Source organism: Callorhinchus milii, unplaced genomic scaffold (genome assembly GCF_018977255.1).
Source record: "Callorhinchus milii isolate IMCB2004 unplaced genomic scaffold, IMCB_Cmil_1.0 Scaffold14, whole genome shotgun sequence".
Classification (NCBI taxonomy): Eukaryota; Metazoa; Chordata; class Chondrichthyes; order Chimaeriformes; family Callorhinchidae; genus Callorhinchus; species Callorhinchus milii.
This window is the reverse complement of record NW_024704755.1, coordinates 155,231-181,044: the sequence shown is the minus strand read 5'-3', so window position 1 is coordinate 181,044 and position 25,814 is coordinate 155,231. Positions and strand designations below refer to the sequence as shown.

General features: G+C 44.3%; 1 protein-coding gene across 5 annotated transcripts in view; it reads right to left on the bottom strand.

Moving 5' to 3' along the window:
* Positions 1-25,172, bottom strand: part of zc3h18 (zinc finger CCCH-type containing 18) — a 42,916-nt gene extending 17,744 nt beyond the window's left edge. For 2 of the 5 annotated variants that reach the window (XM_042340243.1, XM_007907928.2), the window contains exons 1-10: positions 25,083-25,171; positions 21,606-22,345; positions 20,298-20,382; positions 17,490-17,638; positions 16,192-16,206; positions 15,043-15,135; positions 14,744-14,895; positions 11,392-11,503; positions 10,638-10,891; positions 735-836 (exon numbers count right to left, since the gene is read on the bottom strand). In XM_042340243.1, the coding sequence (XP_042196177.1) occupies positions 735-836; positions 10,638-10,891; positions 11,392-11,503; positions 14,744-14,895; positions 15,043-15,135; positions 16,192-16,206; positions 17,490-17,638; positions 20,298-20,382; positions 21,606-22,325 (1,682 nt within the window). In that variant the 5' untranslated portion in view covers positions 22,326-22,345; positions 25,083-25,171. Of the gene's footprint in view, positions 1-734; positions 837-10,637; positions 10,892-11,391; positions 11,504-14,003; positions 14,037-14,743; positions 14,896-15,042; positions 15,136-16,191; positions 16,207-17,489; positions 17,639-20,297; positions 20,383-21,605; positions 22,346-25,082 lie in introns of all 5 variants that reach the window. The other 3 variants (XM_042340241.1, XM_007907927.2, XM_042340244.1) reach the window with 3 other exon arrangements.
* Between the last annotated feature and the right edge of the window lie 642 nt (positions 25,173-25,814).

The following is a 25,814-nucleotide window of genomic DNA, read 5'->3' as shown; positions in this document are numbered from 1 at the left end:
GGCTGCGGAGACAAGGATACGGGAGATGGAAGACTGAGAGTTAGAAACACTAAGACTGAGGATATCAGATGGAAGATTGAAAGCTGTAAGCAAGAAGACTGAAAGCATGAAGAATCAAGCTTGTGTGCTGTAAAGACACAGTGTTGAACTCGAGATATCTATAGTGGTGTCATTCTGTTATAAGATCTGTTGATTGTACCGGCCTTTGGTCTGACCCATTGGGATATTGGGAATAATGAACGAATAATAATAAAACAGTCTGATATCTGGTTGCAAACGGATTATGGCTGATTTTAGTTTCTAACAGTGCTATTACAGTGTGAGGACATGTCTGCTGTGAAAATATGCAATGGTAACTGGAAGAACACTGCATGCACTGGCTGTTCAGTGGTTGGGCTGATTACAGCAGTTTATGAGTAAGTAAGGGGAAGGTTTTATGGAATTTGGGGCTCTCAGTGTAATGTTAGTTGGATTGCACACAAGAAGCCTGACAGCGCAGAGCTTCAGGACATCGTATGTAAGTGGGGGCCAACATCAAGATGAAAATCTATCAGAAAAACAAGAAATCCAAAAGAACCTTTATTGACAAGAATAATGTCACTCATAGAATCACAATATTTTGCAGCACAGAAAGAGGCCATTTGTGTGGCATGCATTACTCTTGCCAGTGCCCTGGTCTCTGCAATGCCAGCTCTCATCACACCAATTGTACTGGTTCAATTTAACATTCTTACCTTCCTGCTTTCCCCTTCAACTGTGATGGCACAACAGTCCGGCTTGAAGCCATCAGCAAAGTCTTCTCCCCTCCCCACTGCACTGACACTGGAACGCTGGCACTACGAGTGAGAAAGAACAATGCTGACTGATCCAGTTTTAAGCAATACCAGTTTGTCCAAATAACGTTTTCCAGTTTTCAAACCTGTTCAATCCAAACTATTTTGATTTGAACAAGTCTCCACCAGACTATTGCTATTCACGCAGTTATTTATTTCATGGATATTTGTAGGACATCACTGTGGGTAAATTGGCTGCTGCGTTCATTTACAAATAGTAATTTCACTTTACAGAAAATCTCTTGAAGCGCTTTGAGACTCTGAAGCATTTCAACAAGGCAACAACAACAAATTGCATTTATATGATGCCTTTCATGTCGGGAGGACATCCAATGTCACTGGACAGTGAAGGATTTTCATCCGAGCTGGGGGTTGGAATCAAGAGGGGTGAAGGGCAAAGGGGTGGGAGCATGTCCAAAGGAACATTAAAGAGAAAGGGCCTTGAAGGAGGCAAGGGAGCGGCAAGCTGGAGGGGCTCTGGGATGGAGCTCCAGAGCGTGGAGGAGAAAGGCTGAAGGTCCGACTGCTGATGCTGGAGTGGGCAGGGTGGGGACATGGAGCAAACAAGCCCCCGCCTATATCAAAGAATTATTAATTATACACTTTTGTCATGGAATTCTTACACACCAAACACAAATGCCTCTCCCATTGACCACATGCACTTCCACGCGCTCTCATGGTATGCTGTGCTGAATTATATAGAATACAGAAAGCCAATTAAATAAACAACAACAACCACCTTACATTTGTATAGTGCCTTTCACATCAGGACGTTCTAAGGCACTGAACAATCAGTAAGCCCAGGTATGAACAGTCCGATCACAAGTCTCCCAGCAAACAAACTGATTATGGTTTACCAGTGTTTCAACACACAGCTCAGGAGCACAAACAAGAAAGACCGACCGACCGATCACTGGCTAACAAGAATGTTGCTGAAATGGGATAAGTTTTCCATAGTATTCTACATGTGGTAACCTATGGCATGAAAATAAACCCCCAAACCTCTTGTGACTAATTCCATATGTACAAAACATATTTGAAGGGAACCCCCCGCATAAACCTTGTACCTATCAAAGCATGCTTTTGGGACCTTCTGAGGTCCTCGTCTTCATTTTCATGCAGAAGACAGAGAAACACAATCCGGAGTCTAAAAGGATTATATATGTGCAGTCAATTAGTTGATTCCAGCGCCTTGGGACATCCTCCCGATGTGAAAGGAGCTATACAAATGTTGTATTTTATTTTGTATTGATGCAATGGCTTTACAAGGAGATTTGTCCACCAACAAAATAGTTACATTCAAGTTCAGTTTTCAAGCAAACGCTAACAGTAAAGAAGAATCAGAGGTGACTACCTCAGAAAAGTGGCTTGGGAACAAGTCATTCTGGCTGAGGTAGTTATTTACATTCTGGGAAAAACAGACTTTGTATCTTCTTCAAATCCTACGAATCTGAGCCATTGATACCCAATGGGAGAAATGGAACCAATTAAATACTCACTCTGAGTTTAATCCAGAGTACTCAAGAAAACAGGCAAACAAGCCTTGGGATAGATCAAAATAAAGTTCTTTATAGTAGAGCAGTGAGCAGTTTATAATAGTAATAATCCTTGCATTTTATATAGTGCCTTATCACGTCTTCGAGACGTCTCAAAGCACTTCACGGAATATACTGTAAAGTGAATTAACTGCATATTTTGTGGGAGAAATCCGGTAGTCAATTGCTCACAGCAGTGTTGCACAAACAGTCGTGGATTGAGTGACCATTTATTTATTTATTAGTATTTTTAAAAAAAATTTGAAGCAACCATTACCCCTGGAAAAGCGATCCACCAATCGACTAACAACCAGGCTCCTACTTACTGCTAGGTAAACAGAGGCGTGTGGAGTAAGAAAACTTGCCCAGTGTTTCACCTTGTTGGGAATCAAACGCAGATTTCTCACTTGCGAGGTGAGAGTGCTCTAACCACTGAGCTACAGGACTCCACACAGCGCACTGAGCAGTTCGAAGCATTGCCTTATAGCTAAGAGCCTTAAAAAATAAAAGATAAAGACTTTACTTCATTAGCAGTGAGGCATAAACATACTTCCCCAGTGTTAGAATATCTGACCACACACACAATGATGCAACATATTTTCTTCAGTGATACCAGGAAGTGCCATTATTTCTCTTTATACCTTGCATCACCGGGTGTGTAATGCATTGATAAAAAGTACGCTTGTTTAGCCATTGTGAAAGCAGTTGTTGGTTTGGAATTCCTAAAGTGTATTTTACAGGTTGTTTTGAGTATGTAAAAAGTCCAATCCATGATGTAGTTACTTGCTGCTAAACATGACCCCTGCACCCGAGGTGTCACTACACAACTATTCTTTCACTGATGCAAATAAATAATAATAATACTCCTTGCCTTTGGTACACCACCTTGGATTAAAATCAGAGTGAGCATCTACTTGGTTCCTTTTCTCTCATTGTGTATCAGCTGCTCATATTTGTAGTATTTGAAGATATGAAATTGTCCTAAAACACTTCACAAGATACACTGCATAGTAACAGTGTTCTTGACTACAGGACAAAGGCTTTCATCAGTTGATGGCTGTAGTCATCACGACAAATAGGCACTAAAATTCCTCTCATTTACTCTTCCCACATCACAACTGCGAGCCACTCAGTAATGATCTGACTTCTTACTTGCCCTGATGCCATCACAAACGGAGTATCGAGCGGGGTGAGCATGAAAAAGCCTAAAGTTTATCTTTTTAATAGGAGACAGGGTACGTGCATCCCATCTCCTTTATATCCCAGCCTATATTGTGGTGCCATAGACTTCACTTTTGTGAAGGCTTCAAGAGGATCAGCGACAACCATGGACCAACTGTACATCTATTGAAACTCGCACCTGGTCTCTGGGAAACTGTGTGGAGAACAGCAATGTGAAGACAGTCCCGCTGGTGGCTGTTGGCTCTACAAATAACAACTGAAGCCTTGTGCATTTGACTTTGATGATTCCTGAAAAGCCAATGTCAAAATGATACATTTTTCCCAGGCGGGTGGAAAGAAGACTGGAAGAGAAACCTGACATTTTTTTTCCTTTGATGAAACTCCCCGCCCTGTATAACAAAGGGATAAGAAATTACTTCATTTCAAGCCTCATTTCCAAGTTCCTTTTCTGGTCTCAAATGCCGTGCACAAAATGTGTCATTGACTTTGTTTTGTTCCTCTATTTCCCATTCACAAATATTGAGCTGTGACGCAGGTCCCTTTTGCAGTGAACTCATTAAGTAATAAATTACCATGCTTCAAATAAACAAACATAAAGAAAACAAAGAGCATCTGACTGGCAGGTTACACTCTACACCATCCCAGTCTGCCATCCAATCTAATAACAGTCAAGTTACACCATATACCAACCCAATGTTCCATCCAACCTAATAACAGGCAGGTTACACTCTATACCATCCCAGTGTGCCATCCAACCTAATAACAGGCAAGTTACACCATATACCAAACCAGTGTGCCATCTAACTTCATAACAGGCAGGTTACACCCTAAACCAACCCAGTGTGCAAAACCAACCTCAGGCTGGGTCATTCTATAATCTAAACTTTATTCAATTCTCAGCAACTAGATTGCTCAGGGGATTGGATTCTTCATCGTCCTCACTTTTAAAGCCCTCTGCGGTCTTGCCCCACCCTCTCTCTGCAACCTTCTTAAACGCCTTTGCAACTTGCCTGCTCTCTCCGCTTGGCAGGCACTGGCTTGCTTTACGTCCTCACTTCTACATCGGCGGCCGGGCATTCAGCCTTTCTGTCCCTACTCTCTGGAACTCCATCCCAAAGTCCCTTTGCCTTGCCCCTTCCCTTGCCTCTTTCAAGGTCTGTCTCAAGACCTACCTCTTTGACTGTACCTTCGGTCATCTTCCTATCTCACTTAGCCCCAACTGCTACACACAAATTTACTACACTTGATCTTAGCCAAAAGGCTGAGAAGTGAACCTAACCCCCATGTCGGGTGCAAACCTTTTGACTATCTAGCACATTGCGACATCCTCCTGATGTGAAAGGAAGTGGCTATATAAATGCAATTTGTTGTTGTTGAACCTGCATAATCCTTTGAAATTGTTGCTATTCTGTATCTTGAGGAATTATATTCTCCCACCGTACTCTGTGCCCCACATTGCTCAAAATTCCAGTTCACCTACAAAATACACAGTTGCTACACTTTATAGTAAATCCCACAAAGCTCTCTGAGACACCATACTGACATGAAATGTGCTATATTAATGTAAGGATTATTACTATTACTGCATGCAGAGCAATAAAGTTGAAAGACATTAAATGCCAATTTAATCAGAAAGGCAGTTTAACATGATAGAAAAACTTAAAGCTATAAAAATATTGACTATGGCTCACATTAGCTAAAATCTAACCACTTCATTTCAAGTGATGTACAAATGGTTGGAACTGGCTCATCCTCTACACTAGGAAGAGATGAACCAAAGCTATAGGTTCAGCAAGTGTCGCCATCACAGATCAAAAAAACTTGTACACAAGTTACCGACACCCTTTACTTCTCTTTCCCTCACCTCCGCAACGTCGCCAGGCTCCGATACCGAAGGCCGCTGAAACTCTCATACACGCCTTCATTACATCGAGGCTTGACTATGCAAACTCATTGCTTGTTGGCCTCCCCAACTCCTCCCTCCACAGGCGGCAGATCATCCAGAACTCTGCAGCCCGTGTCCTCTCCCGCACCAGGCTCCGTGACCCTATCACCCCCATCCTCACCTGAATCCACTGGCTTCCCATCACACAGAGGATACAGTTCAAGATCCTGGTCCTCACTTCCAAAGCCCCCTACGGTCTTGCTTCCCCCTACCTCTCCAACCTCCTAACCCCCTATCACTCTGTTCGCTCTCTCCGCTCAGCAGGCTCGGGTCTGCTTCACATACCCCGCCTTGCTCGCCCTACTATCAGTGGGCGGGCCTTCCACAACTCTGCACCCACCCTCTGGAACTCCATCCTGCAGTCCCTCTGTCTCAACCCTCCCTCGCCACCTTCAAGACCCACCTCAAGACCCTCCTCTTTGACTGTGCTTTCAATCCCCCTGCTTCCCCCCCTGCTCTCCCCACTCCCCATCCTGCCCCTCAGCTAGGGTCCGTAACTCTGTCTGTCCAGCGTCTTGGGACGTCCTCCCGACGTGAAAGGCACTATACAAATGTAATTTTTCTTGCTGTTGTTTCAAAATCATTGGATGACATCATGGGACAAGCCTGGCAGAAGTGTGAGGATCGAGAACATTTATAAAGACAATAACCCAGGAACCTCTGCTCCAACCACACTCAGTCATTCAATCCTCTCCCTGCACAATCACACACAAAAACAATTGTGATTTATGTTCCACAATCACTCCAATTCATTAATATATGCTGTCTAACCATTTACATACTGACTATTTCCTAGAGTTTTCTAGTGCGCATCAAGTTATTCTTAACGATACCACATGTATGCGCTGTTCGATCAGGTGTACATTTTCTGAACAATTACATTTTATCAGACAGGTCAACCAAAGGGGACAAAAGGGCAAACTTGGAAAGGGCATGAGTGTGTCAGCTTACTGTGGTAATGTACTGCAAGTGTCTGGTCTGGCCCAATAAGTAAAGCTGCCAGTGAGATAAGAGATTGACAGCACATGAAGGCAACTATTTGGCATATTGTGTCCCTGCTGACCTGAACTAAGTGACTTATTTCAGTTAACAACTGTATTCTGAGATTCATGTATTATGCAGTTCTGAGGTAAGGTTTAATGGTGTGATTTACACCCCAGAACTTGGATAGACCAGCTTCTCAGCTTTCATGCTGTAACTCTCCACTGCCCTAATCTAAACAGCTGATCGCATACCAAAGGAAACAAAGCCGGCTTTCTTTCCGCTTTATTTGTAGCTTTTCTCTATAATTACATCAGAGTTAAAAATAGCTGCTCTATTTATAGTTCTGTGGGATCGTCACCATATTAGTTTCACTATTGGCTTCATCCAAACATAAACATTGCTATTATACAAGTACTATAATAGGCAATTTTCACACATTAAGCAACAAAACCAGATTTATAATTTACATTTACACACATTTAAAAACTGAGAGGAATCTGTGAAAGATATTCATTCTTGATCTTAATCAATTTCTCTTCTCCCCGTGGGCAGGGATACAAGCTATGTAGGTTTAGCTGGTTAAACTTCAGCAATACTCCAGTGCGTACTCTGGGGTCTCCAAGTCCTGGCTCTTGACAAACTGTCTATTGCTCACGGGAATTAGGTAAGCAAGGTGTGACCCTCCAAGGAGAGAGCACACTTTCCATTCTTGACATGGGAATTTCCACGTGTACATGGCATGCATGGAACTGTCAGTCTGGTTTGGATACTCTTAAGTATGGTGATGGATTTCTGCACGTGTCAAGACACCTGGATGAGCAAACAAACATTCTCTTTCACAGAGATCACGGACATGGCACACGTTCTATCACCATTACTGACAGATAAAGCCTAAGAGAGACAAAAAGCAGAGGCTTTGTAGTGTTGGAAAGCACAGTGTAATAAGGTGGTTTTGCTGACCGACCGACCGACGGAAATGGTGGACTTCATCAAACAGAGCAAAGACTGCAATGAGTCTTGTATGAGCCACAAATTAAGGATTAAAGCTAAAACAGAGGCATGTGTAAAAGACAACTCAACTGGAAGAGTGACAATAATAATAATCCTTGAATTTGATATCGACCCTTTCATGTCAGGAGGACATCTGAAAGCGCTTTACAAGATTTACTGTAAAATGCAGTGATTATATTTTATAGGCGAACACAGCAGCCGATTTGCACACTGTAATGTCCCAGAAACAACCACAAAGCGAGAGACCAATTTTTTTGGGAGACTGTTGGTTAGGACATGGGGAGAAACTCCCTTCTCTTTTCAAGAGATACCACAGGATCTTAAAAAGAGGCAGCAGAATCTCAATTTAATGGCTCATCCAAAGGATGACAACTCTCTAGCAATGCACTGAAGCAGCATATTGAAGCATCGGTCTGGATCAGGGTGGGGGGGGGATCCAATCCTTTGGCTATTGAGGGCCAGATAACTTATTCGAGAAACGTCCGCGGGCCGCAGCAGCAATATTTTTGTGTTTCTCTTCAACCGTGCCTTCACCTCCCCTCTCGACTCTCTACCCTCTCCTCGCTCCCCCCCTTCCCTCCCCTCACCCTGACCAGTTCCCCCTGCTCGGGTCCCGACCCAACTGTCCAGCGCCTTGGGACGTCCTCCCGACGTGAAAGGCGCTCTATAAATGCAATCTTGTTGTTGTTGTTTCCCAGAAACAAAACATTTATGGGTTTTGGATGGAGCGGGCAGGCCTGATGAAATGGAGGGAGGGGGCGGGTGAAATTGGCCCACTTGCCAGATGCGGCCCCATGAGCCGCCAGCTGGACCACCTTGGTCCAGAATATGAGTTCAAATCACGAAAGGGGGCATGCATCTACAACCTTCTGACCTACAACTATGAAAGGTAAGAGTGCTGCCAACAGAGCCAGGCCGACAACTAATGAATGGGAGGACAGCTGCAACTGACTGACAGTTGCTGTGCTTAATGTTAACATATGAGCACTTCCTCCAAGTGGCTACCTGTGTTCCAATTTATACAATTTATAATCAGTATACAACAGGAGGCCAATAATGTGATACAACAACACTGTAGCCCAATTTGACTTTATTGAATAGAAATTCAATAGTCTGAGTGTTGCGCAGTCACTTAAGTAATGGCTGTTCAAATAAAGGGCAGAGGAAAATGTGAGATTTCATAACCACTTCAGCACACACACACACACTCTCTCTCTCTCTCTCTAATACCCCTAAAAGTTAATTTCCAAATTTCATGTTGGTTCCTGCTTGTCCTCATGTTACAAAGGTAACGCTCTGATAGTATAAGGTGTTTCCTGATGTGCATTGTGTGCTGCTAATAATAAAAGCAGATTTGGCATACACCTGAAACAATCCGGACACAATTTGGCTGCAGAAGCAGAGACAGGAATAGAAATCAGGTCAATTACATCACACCACAAGAAGACAAAAACTCCATAATAGCAACACCACAGACAGTTTTACAAAGATTTTTACCCACAATGGGAACGTAATCGTCTGATAAACAGTAATAACAGCCATAAATGAGGGCGAATGCAATTCAATTCCAAAGTTCTGAATCTTTTGTTAGGTGAGCTGATAGGTGGCATTACAGTTCAATGCCAGGTGTAAAATAATTAGTGTGGGAATAGAGGAAGTGTGTGTTCAATGGCAAAGCTATACAAAGTGCAGAACAGGAAATAGATCAAGGGCTACTGAAGCCATTTTGCCTGGGGCTTTGTGCCTGGAAAAATGCTAAATAGGGCAGCTGAGCAAGGTGGGGCGGGGGGGGGAGAGACGCGGCGGGCAGCAGAGGTGGGGGGGGAGATGCGGCGGGCAGCAGAGGTGGGGGGGGGGGGGGAGACAAATTATTATTTGCATTTAATGCTTTTTCGATAATGCCATAGAAACCTAATGCCCACTTGAACCACCAAAACTGGCAGAGAAAACTTAGTGTAGCATCTCATCCAAAGGACAACAGCTCCAATTTTATGCAGCATCCTTGATCTGATATTCTAAATTACGAGCTCAAGCATTGCTGATGGACTTGAACCCAGGACTTTCTAATTCAGAGGTGATTGTGCTACTAACTGAGCACTAACACTTGTACGGTAGAAGATGTTGCTCAGGTACCACCTACAATACTTCACTTAGTTTGTCATCTTAATCTTATGAAAGACACTTGCCTTGAAAATAAAATGTTTGCATTTTACAAATCCCTTCACACCCCAGCACCTTCCTTCTCCTACCCCATTCCTCTTCTCACCCTCTCCACTCAGCTACAGTCCTACGGGAGTACTCTCTGTGCTACCATTACTGGCCAAAACTTCAGCAACTACACCTCTAACCCCAGACATCTACCCTCCATCTCACCCTCATCAGTCTTTAAATCCCACCTGTAAACCTACCACTTTGACTGCCCTTACACTCACCTTTCAATTTTCCTTTTCTCGAGGTCTGACCAAGTCTTTGTGAAGCCCTCTGAGATATTAACCTATATAAATGCAACCTGTATCTGTCATATAGAGCAGCGCATCAAGCTTGATACATTCCCATTCTCAGAAAATAGGAACAGGAATAGGCTATTCAGCCTTCAAGCCTGTTCCGCCATTCAACAACAACAAGATTACATTTGTAAATTCAATTAGATCATGGCTCATCAGTACCTCAACTAATCCTGTCAACTAGTTCAGTACTAACACAGCAGACAGTTTATACACCAATTATAACATTAGAGGAACTCTCAAAGTATTCATAGCCAAAATCTGCAGACAAATAATTTTAAAAGAATATTTTAATCCATTCAATAGGTTAGAACAAATCCTGTCCTAGGATTTGTCCTAGTCCTTTCCTCGTCATCTTTTGAGGAGGATTACAAGAGCAATCTGTTTGGTCCAACTCCCCTGCTCTTTTCTATACCCTTTTCTTTTTTTACATTCTTTTCAAAAAATTATCTTATTCTCTATTTACCTTATCAAAACCCATCTTGATTTTCATCACCTATATCAGGTCTCCTCTCAACCTTCTCTGTTCTAATTAAAACAGACCCAGTTTTTCTAGTCACTCGTTACAAATAAAGTCTTGAATGTGTACACACCTATACCGATGCTAATGTTGTGAGAAGAGCCCACTGGAGCTGAAGTGTACCTTGTTGCAGGAGGTGGGGATCTCTGCTTTGGTTTCTCCTTCTCTCGTTCTCGATGGGCTCGATCCTTCTCTTCCCGTTTTGCACGCTCACGTTCCCATTCTTCTTTTCTCCTCTGGCGTTCTTTGTCACGTTCACGTTCTCGATCCCTTTCTCTCTCACGTATCCGGTTTCCTCGTTCTCTCTCGCGTTCTCTCTCACGTTGCTCTCTGTGTCTGTCTCTTTCTCTTTCTCGTTCCCTTTCCCTCTCTCTTTCCTGATGGAGAGAAAGAAAACAGAAGTCTATTCTTTGTAAGGCTGTTGTGTTGCCAATGCTGGCCTCCCAATGCTGCTCTGAATCTGGCCTCTGGAAGCTATTCTAAACCAGCTTCGGTCTGTTTCCTGTTCCACATCCCAGCCAGAGTCCACATATCTGTTATAAATGATATATAATAACTCTTGCATCTAATATAGCAACTGTCACATTGAAATGTCTCAAAGTCCTTCACAATAATTATTGTTAAGTGTAGTGATATGTATTCACAGGTATTTGGACATTGGAAAATGTAAGAAGAGCATGCCTAGTTTCCCACTGTTGGAAGTGGACGTTGAATTTGTCAGACACATTGAGTCCCACTATGACATTGGTAGTCATTTTGGATCAACTGTACTGACGTTGAATGTACAAGCAAAATGGTCCAGAAATCACATCCAGGACTGTAAGGAAAATAAAATTTCAAATCAGAACTTCACAATTACACAAGCACCAGTACTCACCCTGTAATGATAGTCTGCTTCTGTCCACTGGACTCTAAAGTTTTCATATTGTCCTCCACGCCAGTAACGATCAACTTCTTGTTCATAATAGGGAGCTGTATAAGTGTCAGGTCTGAAAAGCAAGCATTAAACACATTCTTTAAGCCTCTGTGTTTTGTTTTCCTCTTTACCAGGCACGGCTCCTGTCACAGGTCTAACCAAAATACAAAACATATGACAACCCATTTGTATCTCTCCCATCTCTGATGCAGACAATGATTTGTACTGGGATGTGCAAAATACTTAAGTGTACTTGTGTACACGACTGTAGGAGTGTTGGGTATCTCTTTATCAATAGTGTTGCAAGAGCTTTAAGATCCATCTGACCTGGTAGACGGACAGTTTTGTCTTAAATGATGAGTTCAGAGTCCCAACATAGGGCTTGAACCCACTTCCTTCAAAGCCAGAGGTGAGAGTGCTGACAACTCAGCAAGGCTGACACATTGCAGCACTAAACTGCCACACTCCTATACTAACACTTTGAGGTAATTTGTAATGTAGACAGAAATGCTGCATTTTTTTTTAAAAAAGCATGCTTAATAAACAGGTGTGGGTGTAGTTTGATTAGTTGCTGTTAAACTGCCAAAACACGTGCAAGATCTGGCAAAAGCATCCAGAAAAAAGCATGGAATTTTCTAGGGATGCAACAGAATGACATTTTAATCACAAGGACTGGAAGAATCGTCCTGTAATAACCAAAACCTAAATACAGATTGCAATCACCAATTCTTATGGAGGGGGGTTGCAAATAGTGGGGGAGAAGTGAGACAAACAGAGTTCTGGACAGAATTGGTGCCTGATCTCATGTACAAAACCAAAAACAATAATAAATTGTTAATAAATAATAATTTATAATAATAATAAATAAATAATAAATTGGTCATTTTCAATCTACCGTTTGTGGGACATTGCTGTGCGCAATTGGCTGCTGCGTTCACCCACAAATATACAGTCAATTCACTTTACAGTGTGTTCTGTGAAACGCTTTGGGACGTCCTCCCGACGTGAAAAGCGCTATATCAAATGCAAGGATTATTATTATTATTATTATAATAACAGCAACAACAACAAGATTCCATTTATAGAGCGCCTTTCATGTCGGGAGGACGTCCCAAGGCGCTGGACAGTTGGGTCAGGACCCGAACAGGGGGGAAATAGTCAGGGTGAGGGAAGGGAGGGAGCGAGGAGGGGGGAAATGGTTAGGGTGAGGGAAGGGGCGAGGAGGGGGTAGAGAGTTGAGAGGGGAGCTGAAGGCACGTTCAAAGAGAAAGGTCTTGAGACCGGCCTTGAAGGAGGAAAGGGAGGAAGCGGCGAAGGCACTGGGGGATAGAGTTCGAGAGCCTCGGGGCTGAGAGGCTGAAGGCCCGGCCACCGATGGTAGGGCGGTTGGGGCTGGGGATGTGGAGCAGACCGGAGCCACAGGCACGGAGGGTACGGGCAGGTAGGTAGGGGGATAGTAGGTCAGAGAGGTAGGAGGGAGCAAGGCCGTGAATGGCCTTGTAGGCGAGGATGAGGATCTTGAATTCGATCCTCTGGGGGATGGGGAGCCAGTGGAGGCGAGCGAGGGTGGGAGTGATGTGGGCGCGAAGTCTGGTGCGGGACAGTACACAAGCTGCAGAGTTCTGAATGACCTGCAGCTTGTGCAGGGAGGAGCCGGGAAGGCCGGCGGGGAGAGAGTTCCCATAGTCCAGTCTTGAGGTGATAAAGGCGTGGACCAATGTTTCAGCAGCGTGAGGGGTGAGGTAGTGCCGTAGTCTGGCGATATTCCGGAGGTGATGGAAGGCGGTGCCAGTTGTGGCGCGGATATGAGGAAGAAAGGACAGCTCAGGGTCGAACAGAACAAAGAGGTTCCTGACCGGCTTTGAGAGGTGGAGAGTGCGGAGCTAATGCTGTCAGCGCCTGAGGTGCGGAGGCGCTGACGTGAGCCAATCAGGAGGGCCTCGGTTTTACGCACGTTGAGCTGAAGAAAGTTGTCTCTCGTCCAGGACACGATGTCAGACAGGCAGCTGTCAGGACATTGGTGGTCGTGGAGTTGAGGGTAGAGGAGGAAAGATAGAGTTGGGTGTCATCCGCATACATGTGGAAGTGATGAGAACATAACCAAGCTAACAGGTTAGAGATTATACAACAATAAAGGAGAAGGAACTGTGTGGGCTAGACTGTAGAGCGGAGATAATCAAGTCTGATTGTACATAACTACTGGTTTAGCTACTCCGTATATTCTATTAGCAGTTGCCTCCAGCACAGGACTACGCTATAACTCAATGCAATTTACAGTGCTCTCAGATGTGACTCTGACCCTTGGGACACCTTCTTCAGCTGGACTTGTGTATTGCACAGCTGTAAACTAATAATGCAGTGGCGCTATTTCATTGTGCAATAACTCCTTATAGAGTTAACTTGTCTTTTATTTTCATGAAAAATTCTTCCAGGCCCTTTTCCCGAAACAAAATTGGAATGAAAGAATTCATGCCAAGCTCCAGGCCATGCAGGACGAAGTCTGGGCAGCACATGTACAGTAAGCTTACAACAACATGTCTAGGACTACGTCACATTCTGTGAAGAGTTCTTACCCGTAATTGATTGCGTCTCTGTACTCCAAGTCACTGGTGCATTTTAAAGGAAAGTAGAAACATTTAATTGGAATTGTTTTTATCCAAAAAACAAAAGATTCCAATAAGTTTGGGACAAGTTTTGAACAGACTTTAAAAATTAGTGATTTTCAAAGCCTGTAACTAGACACGGAGATTTAGCAATAGTTGCAGCTCTCATTTGTGATCAGCAAAGTAACACAGCAGTTAATGAGATCTAATGATAGATCTAATAGTAAGACCTATCCAACATGTTAATTAAAGAAATATTGCAGGCTAAGGCTGTGCATTGAGCATTACCCCAGTGTTTAGCAGAACACGAGGCTCCAGTCTGGTTTCGAAGGCTTGGTAAACACCACACACATCCTCCAAGACAATCAGTTTGTGATTCAACAAAAGAATAGAAACATTTTATGCGAGGGAAAGAACTGAAGCTCTTCTTACTTATAACATTTTACATTTGCGGATTCTGATTCGATATTCACTTCCCTCTATAACTATCGGCAGAGACTTCAACAGAGAGAGAGAGAGACAGGAACGTGTACGGGGATTCTTAATCTAATATTGTTCAGACTCCTGCTTCCTGCCTCTATGTTCTGACATTGACTTGCTCACTGAACAGAATGTAACATATATGTTTAATGGTTTGGTGATACAAAAGGAAGATAAAACTACCGATTATCTTCCTTTCAATGAAAGTTTGTGTCTAGTTCTGTACATACCCTGGCTCTCTGACGTCTCTTGCAACTCGATAATTCCAATCCCGATAAAAATCATTTTCTTTGTCAAAATCATCATCTCCAATAGTCACATTGAACCTTTTCTCCTCAAAATCTGGCTCCTGTTCCTTCCTCATGGTGGCTTTTTTCAGCATCTGTAACAGGAAGAATGTTAAAGCCAGGTTTTCCTCAGGCTATTTGCACACAGTAGAGTGGGTTGGTTCACTGTAACTCAGACCCCAGAGGAGCATGGCCACCCGCCCCCACACAAAGCAGATTACTTTATTTATTTTGCCACTCACTTCTTTTGCATGTCGCAGACCTCTCTCCCACGCACTCTCCGCTGGAGGTTCCACTGGAACTGGAGGTAACAATTCATCGATCACTGGAGTACCCTGGAAACAAATAGAGTAAATCATCAAAAAGTCTAAATGCTGCTACTATAATATTTAAACTCAACAACAACTTACACTTATATAGCACCCTCCATGCAGAGAGCTTAACAGTGGCAGGATCTGACTCCAAACTGGTGTGTGTGTGTGTGGTGACCTTAAGCACAGTTGAAAAGAAAGCTTTTCAGGCGAGCCTTGAAAAAGGGGAGAGGCAGCAAGACGGAGGGATTAAGGGAAAGTGTTCCACAGTTTCGGGGTGTAGTGGCTGAAAGCGCGACCTCCAATGGTGGACTGGGGAGTGAGGAGGTTGGAGGTAGAGAAGTGTCAGGGAGTGAATGGATTTGAATACGAATGTGAGGATAGTTAAGTCGATCCGTTCGGTGATGGGGAGCCAGTGGAGAATCGCCAGAACTGGTGAAATGTGGGTACAGAGTTTGGTCTGAGTAAGTATGTGGGCAGCAGAGTTCTGAATGAGCTGGATTTTTTGAATAGTGGAGCCGGAGAGACCGGCAAGGAGTGCATTTGAGTATTCCAGGCAGTAGATCTCTCAACTCCACAAATTGAGACACTGAAAATCATATAATAATGATCCTGGCATTTGATATAGCATCAGGAAGCAATATGTTAAATGATAATTATTATTAATCATCCTCAAAACTCTCCACAGGTTTTTTCTGCCAAGTGTAGTCACTGGATTTGTAGGCAAATATACGTTTGATTATAATCACACCATAGCCAACTGTCATTAAGTTATCAGTCACACATGATATTACAGTGAAAAGAACACACAGTTGTTCTGCTGACAGCAGAGGCTTCAGTTGCCAGAAGGAGTTTGCAGTGCAGTAAGTGAGCCCTTGAGCGCCACCTGCAGGCAGTCAGGAGGAATTGTAAACGTTTTCCTGAGGCTTAAGTTTAAAACACCCAACACCAACTCTTGCCTCCAGTGACAAGGAAGGCTGTAATGGGATCTGAACTTCACAACTGACCAACTACCAACAAATTAAACACTGAGAGTAGCACGATTCTACAAGATTTTAATAAATCAAACTTTTAACTTACCAACATTTGTGTTTCCTGGAAAGAAAAAGGAAAATGAGGTTAGGAAAGAGCTCAATCAACAACAACAACTTGGATTTATATAGCGCCCTCCACGCCGGACGGCGTCTCAGAGCGCTTCACAGGACGGATCCCGGGACCGAGCCAGGGGGAGGGGGGGAAGGTGACTAAAGGCGCGGTCAAAAAAAAGTCTTCAGCAGAGACCTGAAAATAGGAAGGGAGGGAACAAGGCGAAGGGAGTGAGGAAGCGTGTTCCAGAGCCTCGGGTCATAGTGGCTGAAGGCACGGCCACCGAGAGTGGAGCGGAGGACTCGGGGAACGAGGAGGAAGCCAGACCCGGAGGAACAAAGGCACAATCGGATAATGTACATGTTTAACAGGATTGCTCCCTCAGGTCCACATTCTATACTGTGTCAATTTGATGACGGAGTTTTGTCTACTTTCAAAGTTTCAGTAATCCAGACAGTAGGTCTCTCAACTCGACAAATTGAGACACTGAAAATAATATAGTAATCATCTTGGCATTTGGTATGGCATGAGGAAGCAATATGCTAAATGATAATTATTGTAAATCATCCTCAAAACTTTCCACAGGTCTTTGCTGCATTCTTTCACAGTACTCCTATTGTGCACCCCAGCAGTATGCAGTGTCTCACACACACTTGTGTACAAAATATCAACTAAAATAATTCACTGAAGGAAGGAATCTTCTGGAAGGTAATGTTATGTGGTACAGAATTAAGCAGGCGAGTAAATTCAGAAGTGTTAACTTCTCTAAAAGCTCAGTGTAATATGAAGCAGGCCAGCCGATCTCAACAATGATAGCTGCAGTGATGCTAACTGTGTTTAAGTTGTCTTAGCTAGACAGAGAGGAAAAAGGCAGGGATTTTGTCTTGACAACTATCCATTGACTGCCAACTAAAACACGCTTGTGTGGACATCAGGTGAAGGCAGCTGTTGAGAGCAGGATTGGGCTCAGCTCATATGTGATGTCCTCTTGCTTTTGGTTTAACAGCCCATCAATATTAAACATCTGGAGCAACACATGGAAATGCCCAGTATGGCCCAGCAGAGAGCAATCAGCAAACATGGACTGCATCTCAGTAGGTGTCAGCGCTTTCAGGAGAGTTTAATCCAAATTAGTATGGAAAGTGAGAGAAAATAAAATCATGCTAAGAAACACACATTTTAATTCAAATCAGAATGGAAGTTGTCTGATTGGAGGTAGAATGTTGAGTGATTTCTCTGAAAAACGGTCCGTTGCAGAGTCCAGCAATTAAAACATTAATTGGCTTACATACCCATGGGTTAGCCTGCATCAGTGGGTGAGGTCCTATGTGATGTCCTCCATTAGGTGAAAAGGGATCTGGTTTGGCTATCAGCGAGTAGTTTCCTTTATCATTTATTCCCGGATGAATAAACCGGCAATTATTCCCCCAGGTGCAGTTACCTACAAAACAACAACCTGTTAAAAGCATTTTAAAGACAGAACTTTTTTTTAACATATCCAGTGGAAGCAAAAAGCAATCTTCTACATTTCAACATGAAACAGGATTGAAGGATTAGGAGCCATTTAATTTCAAAGGCGGAAAGTAATCAAACATTTCCCCTAGGAAAATCAAAATCATGACTTTCTGCGCTGTAAACTTCCAGCATTTTAGTCATGAATGAAACAACGCCATCTTCTGGCTTTACTGCGATCAAATGTAAGATTTTTAATTTTCTTGTTGTGCCTTTCTGCATTATACATGACTTTTAGATTATTTATGACTGATTTAACTTTTATGTTTGTCAAAGGTGTCTATAATTTGGTAGAGATTGTACTTTACGCCAATGCATTTTATTTAGGTAGCGTCAATTTAAACTAAATTGAGTTTGTAAGTGAAGTATGAAGGGACTGTTTTGCAACTCATTTCATTATCATACATGATGGAGTCCTGTAGCTCAGTGGTTAGAGCACTCGCCTTGCAGGCGAGAGACCTGGGTTTTAATTCCCGGCAAGGCGAAACAACAACAACAAAATTACATTTATAGAGCACCTTTCACGTCGGGAGGACGTCCCAAAGCGCTGAACAGTCAGGTGTCGGGTCCCGAGCATGGTGGAGGGATGGTGTAGGGGTGAGAGAAGGCAGAGAGGTGGGAGGGCGACCAAAGGCATGATCGAAGAGAAGGGTCTTAAGACCGGCCTTGAAGGGAGGAAGCGAGGCGAAGTGACCGTGGGATAGAGTTCCAGAGTGTGAGGGCAGAGAGGGTGAAAGCTCGGCCACCGATGCTAGGGCAGTTTGGACGGGAGACATGGAGCAGATTGGAGCCCACTGAATGGAGGGAGCGGGCAAGTTGGTAGGGAGTCAGCGGGTCAGAGAGGTAGGACGGGGCTTCCTAACCCTAATTTTGTCACTTCAATCCACGACTGTTTGTGGGACGCTGCTGAGCTCAATTGGCTGCCGCGTTTCGCCCACAAATATACAGTCAATTCACTTTACAGTATATTCCATGAAGCGCTTTGAGATGTCTCAAAGACATGATAAGATGCTATATCAAATGCAAGGATTATGATTATCATTATCCCTTTTAACTCTTTCCAACACAGCTAGGATAAATAGCAACACTAGGATTGTTACAGCAAAAGTCATACCGGTCATATCAGTCAGGATCATAACACTTAATATGATTTACATGAAATCCAAAATGTGGGCAAACTGTATATGACATATAAAATACGATTTAATCAATAATCTACACCACATGTGTGTAATTCAATGTAGCCGGTAAGTACATACGGTAGTTCGTCACTGCAGACGGTAAGTGCGCATGTGGTGACGGGTCAAGACTACATTTCCCATGATGCAATGCACCGTGACCTGTCGCCACATGCGCACCTAAGAGCAAACATTGGAACTGCATTGAATGGCAGGAAATGAAGTTATTTTGCGCACGTGTCGACGGATTAAGGCTATGCTTACTACAGCCGTTAATACAGCTGGGAAGTCCAGGAGTAATGGAGGATCGGGGAGCGGCGTTACAAGTTAGGGGGTGATTAATATGACTGGTGCAAAGAAATCTAAATGGTTTTGATAGGAAATTGAATGGGACCTGGGTGAATGTACGACTTAGGGAATCACAATTTATAAACATATGATTTATATGAGTTTTACTGTATATCATTTTAATTTTAAAAAGTTTTTCTGCATTTTTAACGCTGTGGAAGTATAACTAAAATGTTGACTCTATATCAGGTTTTGCCATTTTATTCATCAAATGACAACTCTAAACCTCCATTGGTAAGCTTGCAGATCTAGGACTCAGTAGCTCTGCCAAATAAGTCACCCAGTAATCATTTTTTTGTGATATTTCACAGCTAATATGCAATGCTAACAGTTTCTGATGATCCCTCATTGGCAGAGGACTTTCAGTTTTCTGTGTGTATGTGTGTGGGGGGGGGGTAGCGAAGCATTGTAACAGGGGCAGCTATAAAGAGGAAGTCCTGCTCACTATATAAAAGTAATCAATGATGTGAAAATACAAGACCATCTTTTTATGTATACAGCAAGCTGGACAGTTCATCTTACAGTGCATCGATAGTAATGTAGCCACAAAGAATGACATAAACTAATTAGCTCAATTGCTTACCTTTGCAATATTCAAGAAGTGTCCATTAGCCTGGAAAACAATAGCCAATAACCCACAACAGATACCAACTAATTACAAAACCTGGACCAAGAGCTAGAAATGACTGATCCAAGTTGGTCACAACACAGGAGGGATGATTGGACTCATCGGGCGTAAATAGCACTTTCAATGAGGGAGAGTTCGGTAAATATTTTTTTTTTTTAAATTAGGCAAGGTTTTACCAGAATCCCAGGAATAATCCTATCAATTGACATCACATATGAACACAAATATTCCCGCAATAACAGTTGAGCTTTCATGCAAATACAATTGTAGCTGAAACAACATTATGGATCCCTGGAAGGGTACCCAGGCTAACCAGATTTACTCTCAGAGACGTCAAAACATCAACATCTCAACTCTTCAAGCAACCTTTGATTAATTCTCAATCTTTGCTAAGTGCAAAGAATTAGCTGCTGCCCTTCTCAATGATTTATTACCTTTAATGTAGAATCTGCAGATGGGTTTTGGTCGGACCTTCCTCTCATTGGGATCCTTTACTTCGCCTTCTTCAAGATCATCGTCCTAGTAAAATAAATACAGCAAGGATTACAGAATCTCCAGTTAATAGAATGCATGGGAAAATTAGTCGTGTGCTGTTATGGTGGGAAAAGGAAGTCCTTTTCACTGTCAGATCCCATGATAATTCATCAATTCCAAATGAATTATTTATCTTGGGGAGAAATCTTGATAGACTGAAATGATTTTGGCAAAACAATGCAGGTTCGTGTATGATCCCGGATTCCAGCCAATGTTGTGTTAGAAGTTCTGTAATTAGTCCCAGCACCATTGGGCTATGGAAACGGTATATTGACCAGTGTTCCTGGTACCTAATGCTTCATCAGGCAAAGATGGGAAATTGGGATTATCCATGCTGCTCCCGTAGGCCTCAGTAGGTGACTATGCTGCTCCCATAGGCCTTACTCACCAACTGAACTTGTGCACAATAGCTACCTTGGACAAGGTACGGAAGGGAACCGGGTGTGTGGAATAGCAGTCTTGCATGATTTAGGAGGGAAAGGAGGTAACACACAAACACTTGACCTCCCTTAGTCCAGTGACTGTGAAGGGTGTTTCACATGGTACTTTGTCACTGCTTTTTGGAAATCTAGTATCTGGCATGCCACCTCAACAAAAGTCTCTGAGGTTGGTCAGACTGAATCTCTGAAGTCATTTAATAGATTATTTTTATACAGATAATATTTTATTTTTTTCTGATGACTGACTCCATCAGTTTCCCAATTATTAAAGACAGACTAATGGGTATGTAGTTGTCAGACAATCATAATATCTGACAGTGCCATCTCCTTCCTCATCCCTCTCAGTATCCTGCGGTTCATCCATCCCGGGACATTGTTGTTTTTCAGCCTTTTGCCTATCGAGAACCTCACAGACCAAGTCCTGTATCTCAGACAATGGAGGATTTTGCAGAGAGGGATAGGTTTTTAGTGAGTGAGTGTGTGCGTGCATGAGTGAGTAGAGTGAGTGTGTGTGAGTGAATAGAGTGAGTGGCTAGTGAGTGAATGTGTGTGTGAGTAGTGAGTGTGAGTGAATAGTGAGTTTGTGTGTGTGTGTGTGTCAGTGAGAGTGAGTGAATGAGTAGAGAGAGAGAGAGAGAGCCACTAACAGCTAGAAAAGGGCTCCACACAAAGGAAATCTTGGACAGATTCTGAAGGCATTTCAATGGCACAACTGAAATGATGAACTACCCTTGATATTGCCAGTGTCAAACCAATCTACATTCATACCTCAACTTCTCCTTCATCAAGCTCCCCGTCATCTTCATCCTTTTTCCTCTCACGAAATGAATCTCTCCTCTCTCTTTCAGACTTTCTGTCTTCAAAGTTGCTTTTCTCTTTCTCACCATCATTTGGTGAGTCGCCATTCTTCTCCTCTGTGCTGTGTTTCTCACTGTCCTCAGTCACAGCCCCTGGCTGCTCTTCAGGAACCTCCTCATCATAGTCCAGCTCATGTTCATCCAGATCTCTACTGACAGAAGATGCCTCATCCTTGGAATCATTAACAACCTCATCAGGCTGCAAGTCCTGCTTCCCAGAGAGTGCATTTTCTCCTTGCTCAGCATTGCGTATCCTTTTTGGACTTGCTGGATTCTCTCGATCAGACTCTAGGTCTATGTCTTTGGGTAGCTCGTCATTCTCGCCATCATTGCCACTCTCCTCACTGCAGTCTCCTTCCTCTTTCACTTTTTCCTCCTCTTCTACCTCAGATTCACGGGTCTCCACTTCATCCTGACTCCCCTCATTGTCAGGATCACCAGCACTTTCAAGCTCAGCACTTTCACTGCAACGATCATTGTCATCAGAATCGAGGCATTCCCCGTCATGTTCTGACTGTTTGTCTATGTCGTCCTCTTCATCCTGTTCATGCCCACCCTCAAGCAACAGATCATCAGAGAGCTGTTCCTCTGGGGAATGAGGGTCACAGTCAGGACTATCGGAGACGTCCATTGGAAGCCAATGTTACCCTGCTACAAAAACAAATACACAAAAGTATATTACGAACTCTCGAGCAGCTCCCCATTACACCCAACAAAATAACGTGCTCACCCACAGACCAGGATTCACTAAGATGACATACCTTCAAAAGAAGGTAACAAAAGAGAATGACAAAATGCAGACTTTTTATTAAAAACATGATAGTTATGTGGAACAAACTACTAGTATAGTTGATGGAACAAGGAATTGCAAAGGTTTCAGAGAACTAGACAATTTCCTGTCAACTAAAAGGATTCTGTGTTTAAATGAATACAAAGAATTGGATGAGTGGGCTAGAAAAACTAGTTAGTCTGTAAATTATTCTTACATTTAACTATTCCCTGCTGTATAAGTGACAGATGTCACTAGTCTGCCAACCCAACAGGAGCTAACATACTTAAGGTACCTTCTCAGACCAATGCAAACAGTTGGTAAAAACCTTGCATGAGAAGCAAGCTCTAATCTATAACCCAGTGCAGTCAGTACAATTCATCTTTAAATACTTTTACTAGTGCTTCCAGTGCAGAAGTCTGCACTGGCTGGCTCCCTGTCCCAGAGAGGATTGATTTCAAAATCCTCACCCTGGTCTTCAAATCCCTCCACTCCTCCGCACACCCCTACATCTCTGCCTCCTCTCTCCTCAAAATAGTGCCTGTTACCTTCGTTCCTCAGGGTCTGGTCTCCTCCTTGTCCCCCGAGTCCTCCGCTCCACCCTCAGCGGCCGAGCCTAGCCACTATGCCCCGAGGCTCTGGAACTCCCTTCCCACTCCCTTCGCCTCGCCCCTTCTCTTCCTATTTTCAGGTCTTTTCGACTGGACCTTTGGTCACCTTCCTCCCCCTCCCCCTGGCTCAGCCCCAGGATCTGTTACTGTGAAGCACTCTGAGACGCCGTCCACCACGGAGAGCGCTATATAAGTCCAAGTTGTTGTTGTTGTTGTCTGGTTTATTGCCAGATCAACTGAACTTGGTTTAAGGTCTGGAGTCAGCTTCAAGCACCATCTATGTGGTACCTGTGGCCATTTCAACATTTGACAAGGGAGACCCATTGGCAAGCTGGGTTTTACCCACACTACTGAAATAAATGAAACAAGATATTACTTGATCCACTTACGATTCAAAAGAGCTGGTTAGCAAATGTAACAGCTGAGCACGCCAGTGAATCTGCAGATAAGGTTTATAGTGTTAACAGTCCCTTACACTTAAAGACACTAAATCAGTCTGACAGTTTTCTATTCCTCAATGCCATGCATCATCCTCACCCAGGAACAGCACAGCCTGGTCTCTGCTCCCTCTGGCTGTAGTGTATCTCCACAATGAAGATATATGGGATGTTCACTAACTACAGGAAAGCTCTCTACATGAGGAAGCGACAGGTAACTCTTGGGCTCACTCTTTTAAACAGGGCCACAGTGACCAAGGAAGAAACTTAAGCACACAAACATCGAGTCTTTTACTAACCAAAATTGCAATTCTAGCACCATAACTGATCTCCAGTGGTGATTAGATAATTCAGAACTTACCAGGAATCAAACCAGCCTTTACCTACTGGTCTATGAAACTGCAGAGGAAACATCCCTGAGATCGTCACTTCCTCAACTTAGTAACTTCACTTGTAGCTCAACTTCTGTGCAAACTGCAATACATTAACTGCAATACAATGACGTGACCCAGATAGATTTTGGCAACAAATAACCTGAGGTTCTTTGGAGCCTTGCTTCCGTACAGCAAAACCAATCTCCTAATAGTTGCACTTCACTTTTTGATTGAACAAAAAAATGTCCAGGGCACTGCTGATGACAGACCAACCAGCTGGCTCATCAGCAGATCTTGGCAAAGTAAAGCAGTCAGGAGGGCAGGGATTCTTCCCACTCGGCTTCTGTTAACCTTGCAAGCCAAAACTCTAATGGGTTGGTTGGTTCTACCTGTACAAGCTGCAAGAAGTTTGCCATACGGTACTTCCAAAGACAAACTAGACCCGTGAATCTGAGGTGGAATTAGAGGGAAGATTAAGAGAGGAAGGAACTAGAGATCTGGATGAACATGAGCTGGACTAATTTGTGGAGATCCTGTACATTTGTATTTGGTGGATAAATGACTGTTGCAATCATTAACTTTCAGCACTCACTGATCTGACATTATGCTGAACAATGAACACAGCAGAGAGAGCGCTCTACGAGACAACTCGTCCGAGAAGCACAACTGAGGCAATGCACGTTGGGAGCAGGAGTCAGGTTTGCACCGGGACCAACCGAGACCGACATCAAACTGCACCAACCTCCAGGGCAAAGGGTGAATCCAAAGTGATCGAAGGAAACGAAGCCTGAAAATGACCTCAGTCACAAGGGAAGAGATTAGGGTGTGATCTGAGCCCGGGATTAAGAGGCGCCGCTGCAGCTCAGGCTGAGGCCCAGTTAGGCTACAGTTGAGGATATTTCGGGGGGGAAAGAGGCGGAGAGCGGGGCCCGATTCTCACCACACTCAGCCCTCGGGTGAGGCCTCGGCCGCCATGGGGCCTCAGCGCCCCCCCGCCTTTCCTGTCGGGCTCACACGCTGGGAAACCGGCGGCTGCGGCCCCCTCGCAGGCAGACCGATTGCGGGAGGGACGCGGCGCCAGCATGAGGCCGCGGCCTATGGCCGACATGAGGCCGGGGTGTGGGAGTGAGCGGCTCCCGGGCTCCCCGTCAGTACTGAGATTAATGCCTTCCCCACGGGCCCGTTGCCGACACTCACCTGTCCGAGGCCGGAGCTGCGGGTGGGAGGCGGGAGGCGGGTAACCAGGGTAACGGCGCGCGGGCGGCGGGCGGACAGCAGCGCGAGAGCGGGCCAGCACCGCCGCCATTACCCGCCGCTCATTGGACAGCACCGGTCAGGTGACACCAGCTCCTCCCCCAGGGGCAGAGGGTGTGAGGGGGCAACCGGTGGGAAGGGGGCAACAGGGGGAGGGGGCACGGGGGTGGCGAGTCGGGGAGAAGGGGCAATGGGAAGGGAGGTGATTGAGGGGGCAATGGGGGGTGAGGGTGAGAGGGCAATGGGGGGGTGAGGGGACAGGGGCGCAATGGTGGAGGGGCAAAGGGGAGGGGACAATAAGGTGGCAATATGGGTGGTGAGGGGCATTATGGGGGTGAGGAGGCAATGGGGAGCTTGAGGGTGCAATGGGGGAGGGGGCAATAGGGGGAAAATGGGGAGAAGGCGCAATGGGGGGGAGGTAATGGGGGTTAAGGGGGTGTTGAGGATACGAGGGTGCGGTTGAGGGGGCAATGGGGGAGAGAGGAACAATGGGGACAGGAGGGTGTGTGTGGCTGCTGTATAAATGTAAGTTATTGTTGTTGATTGAGCTGATAGTACTCAAGCCTCAGTGCCCAGGTGTAGAAGGGAAGATGAATCAGTTCCCACTCCTATTTGCTGTCCATCCATGCAATGACATTAGCAATTGATCACATGGGGGAGAAGCAGTTACAATAA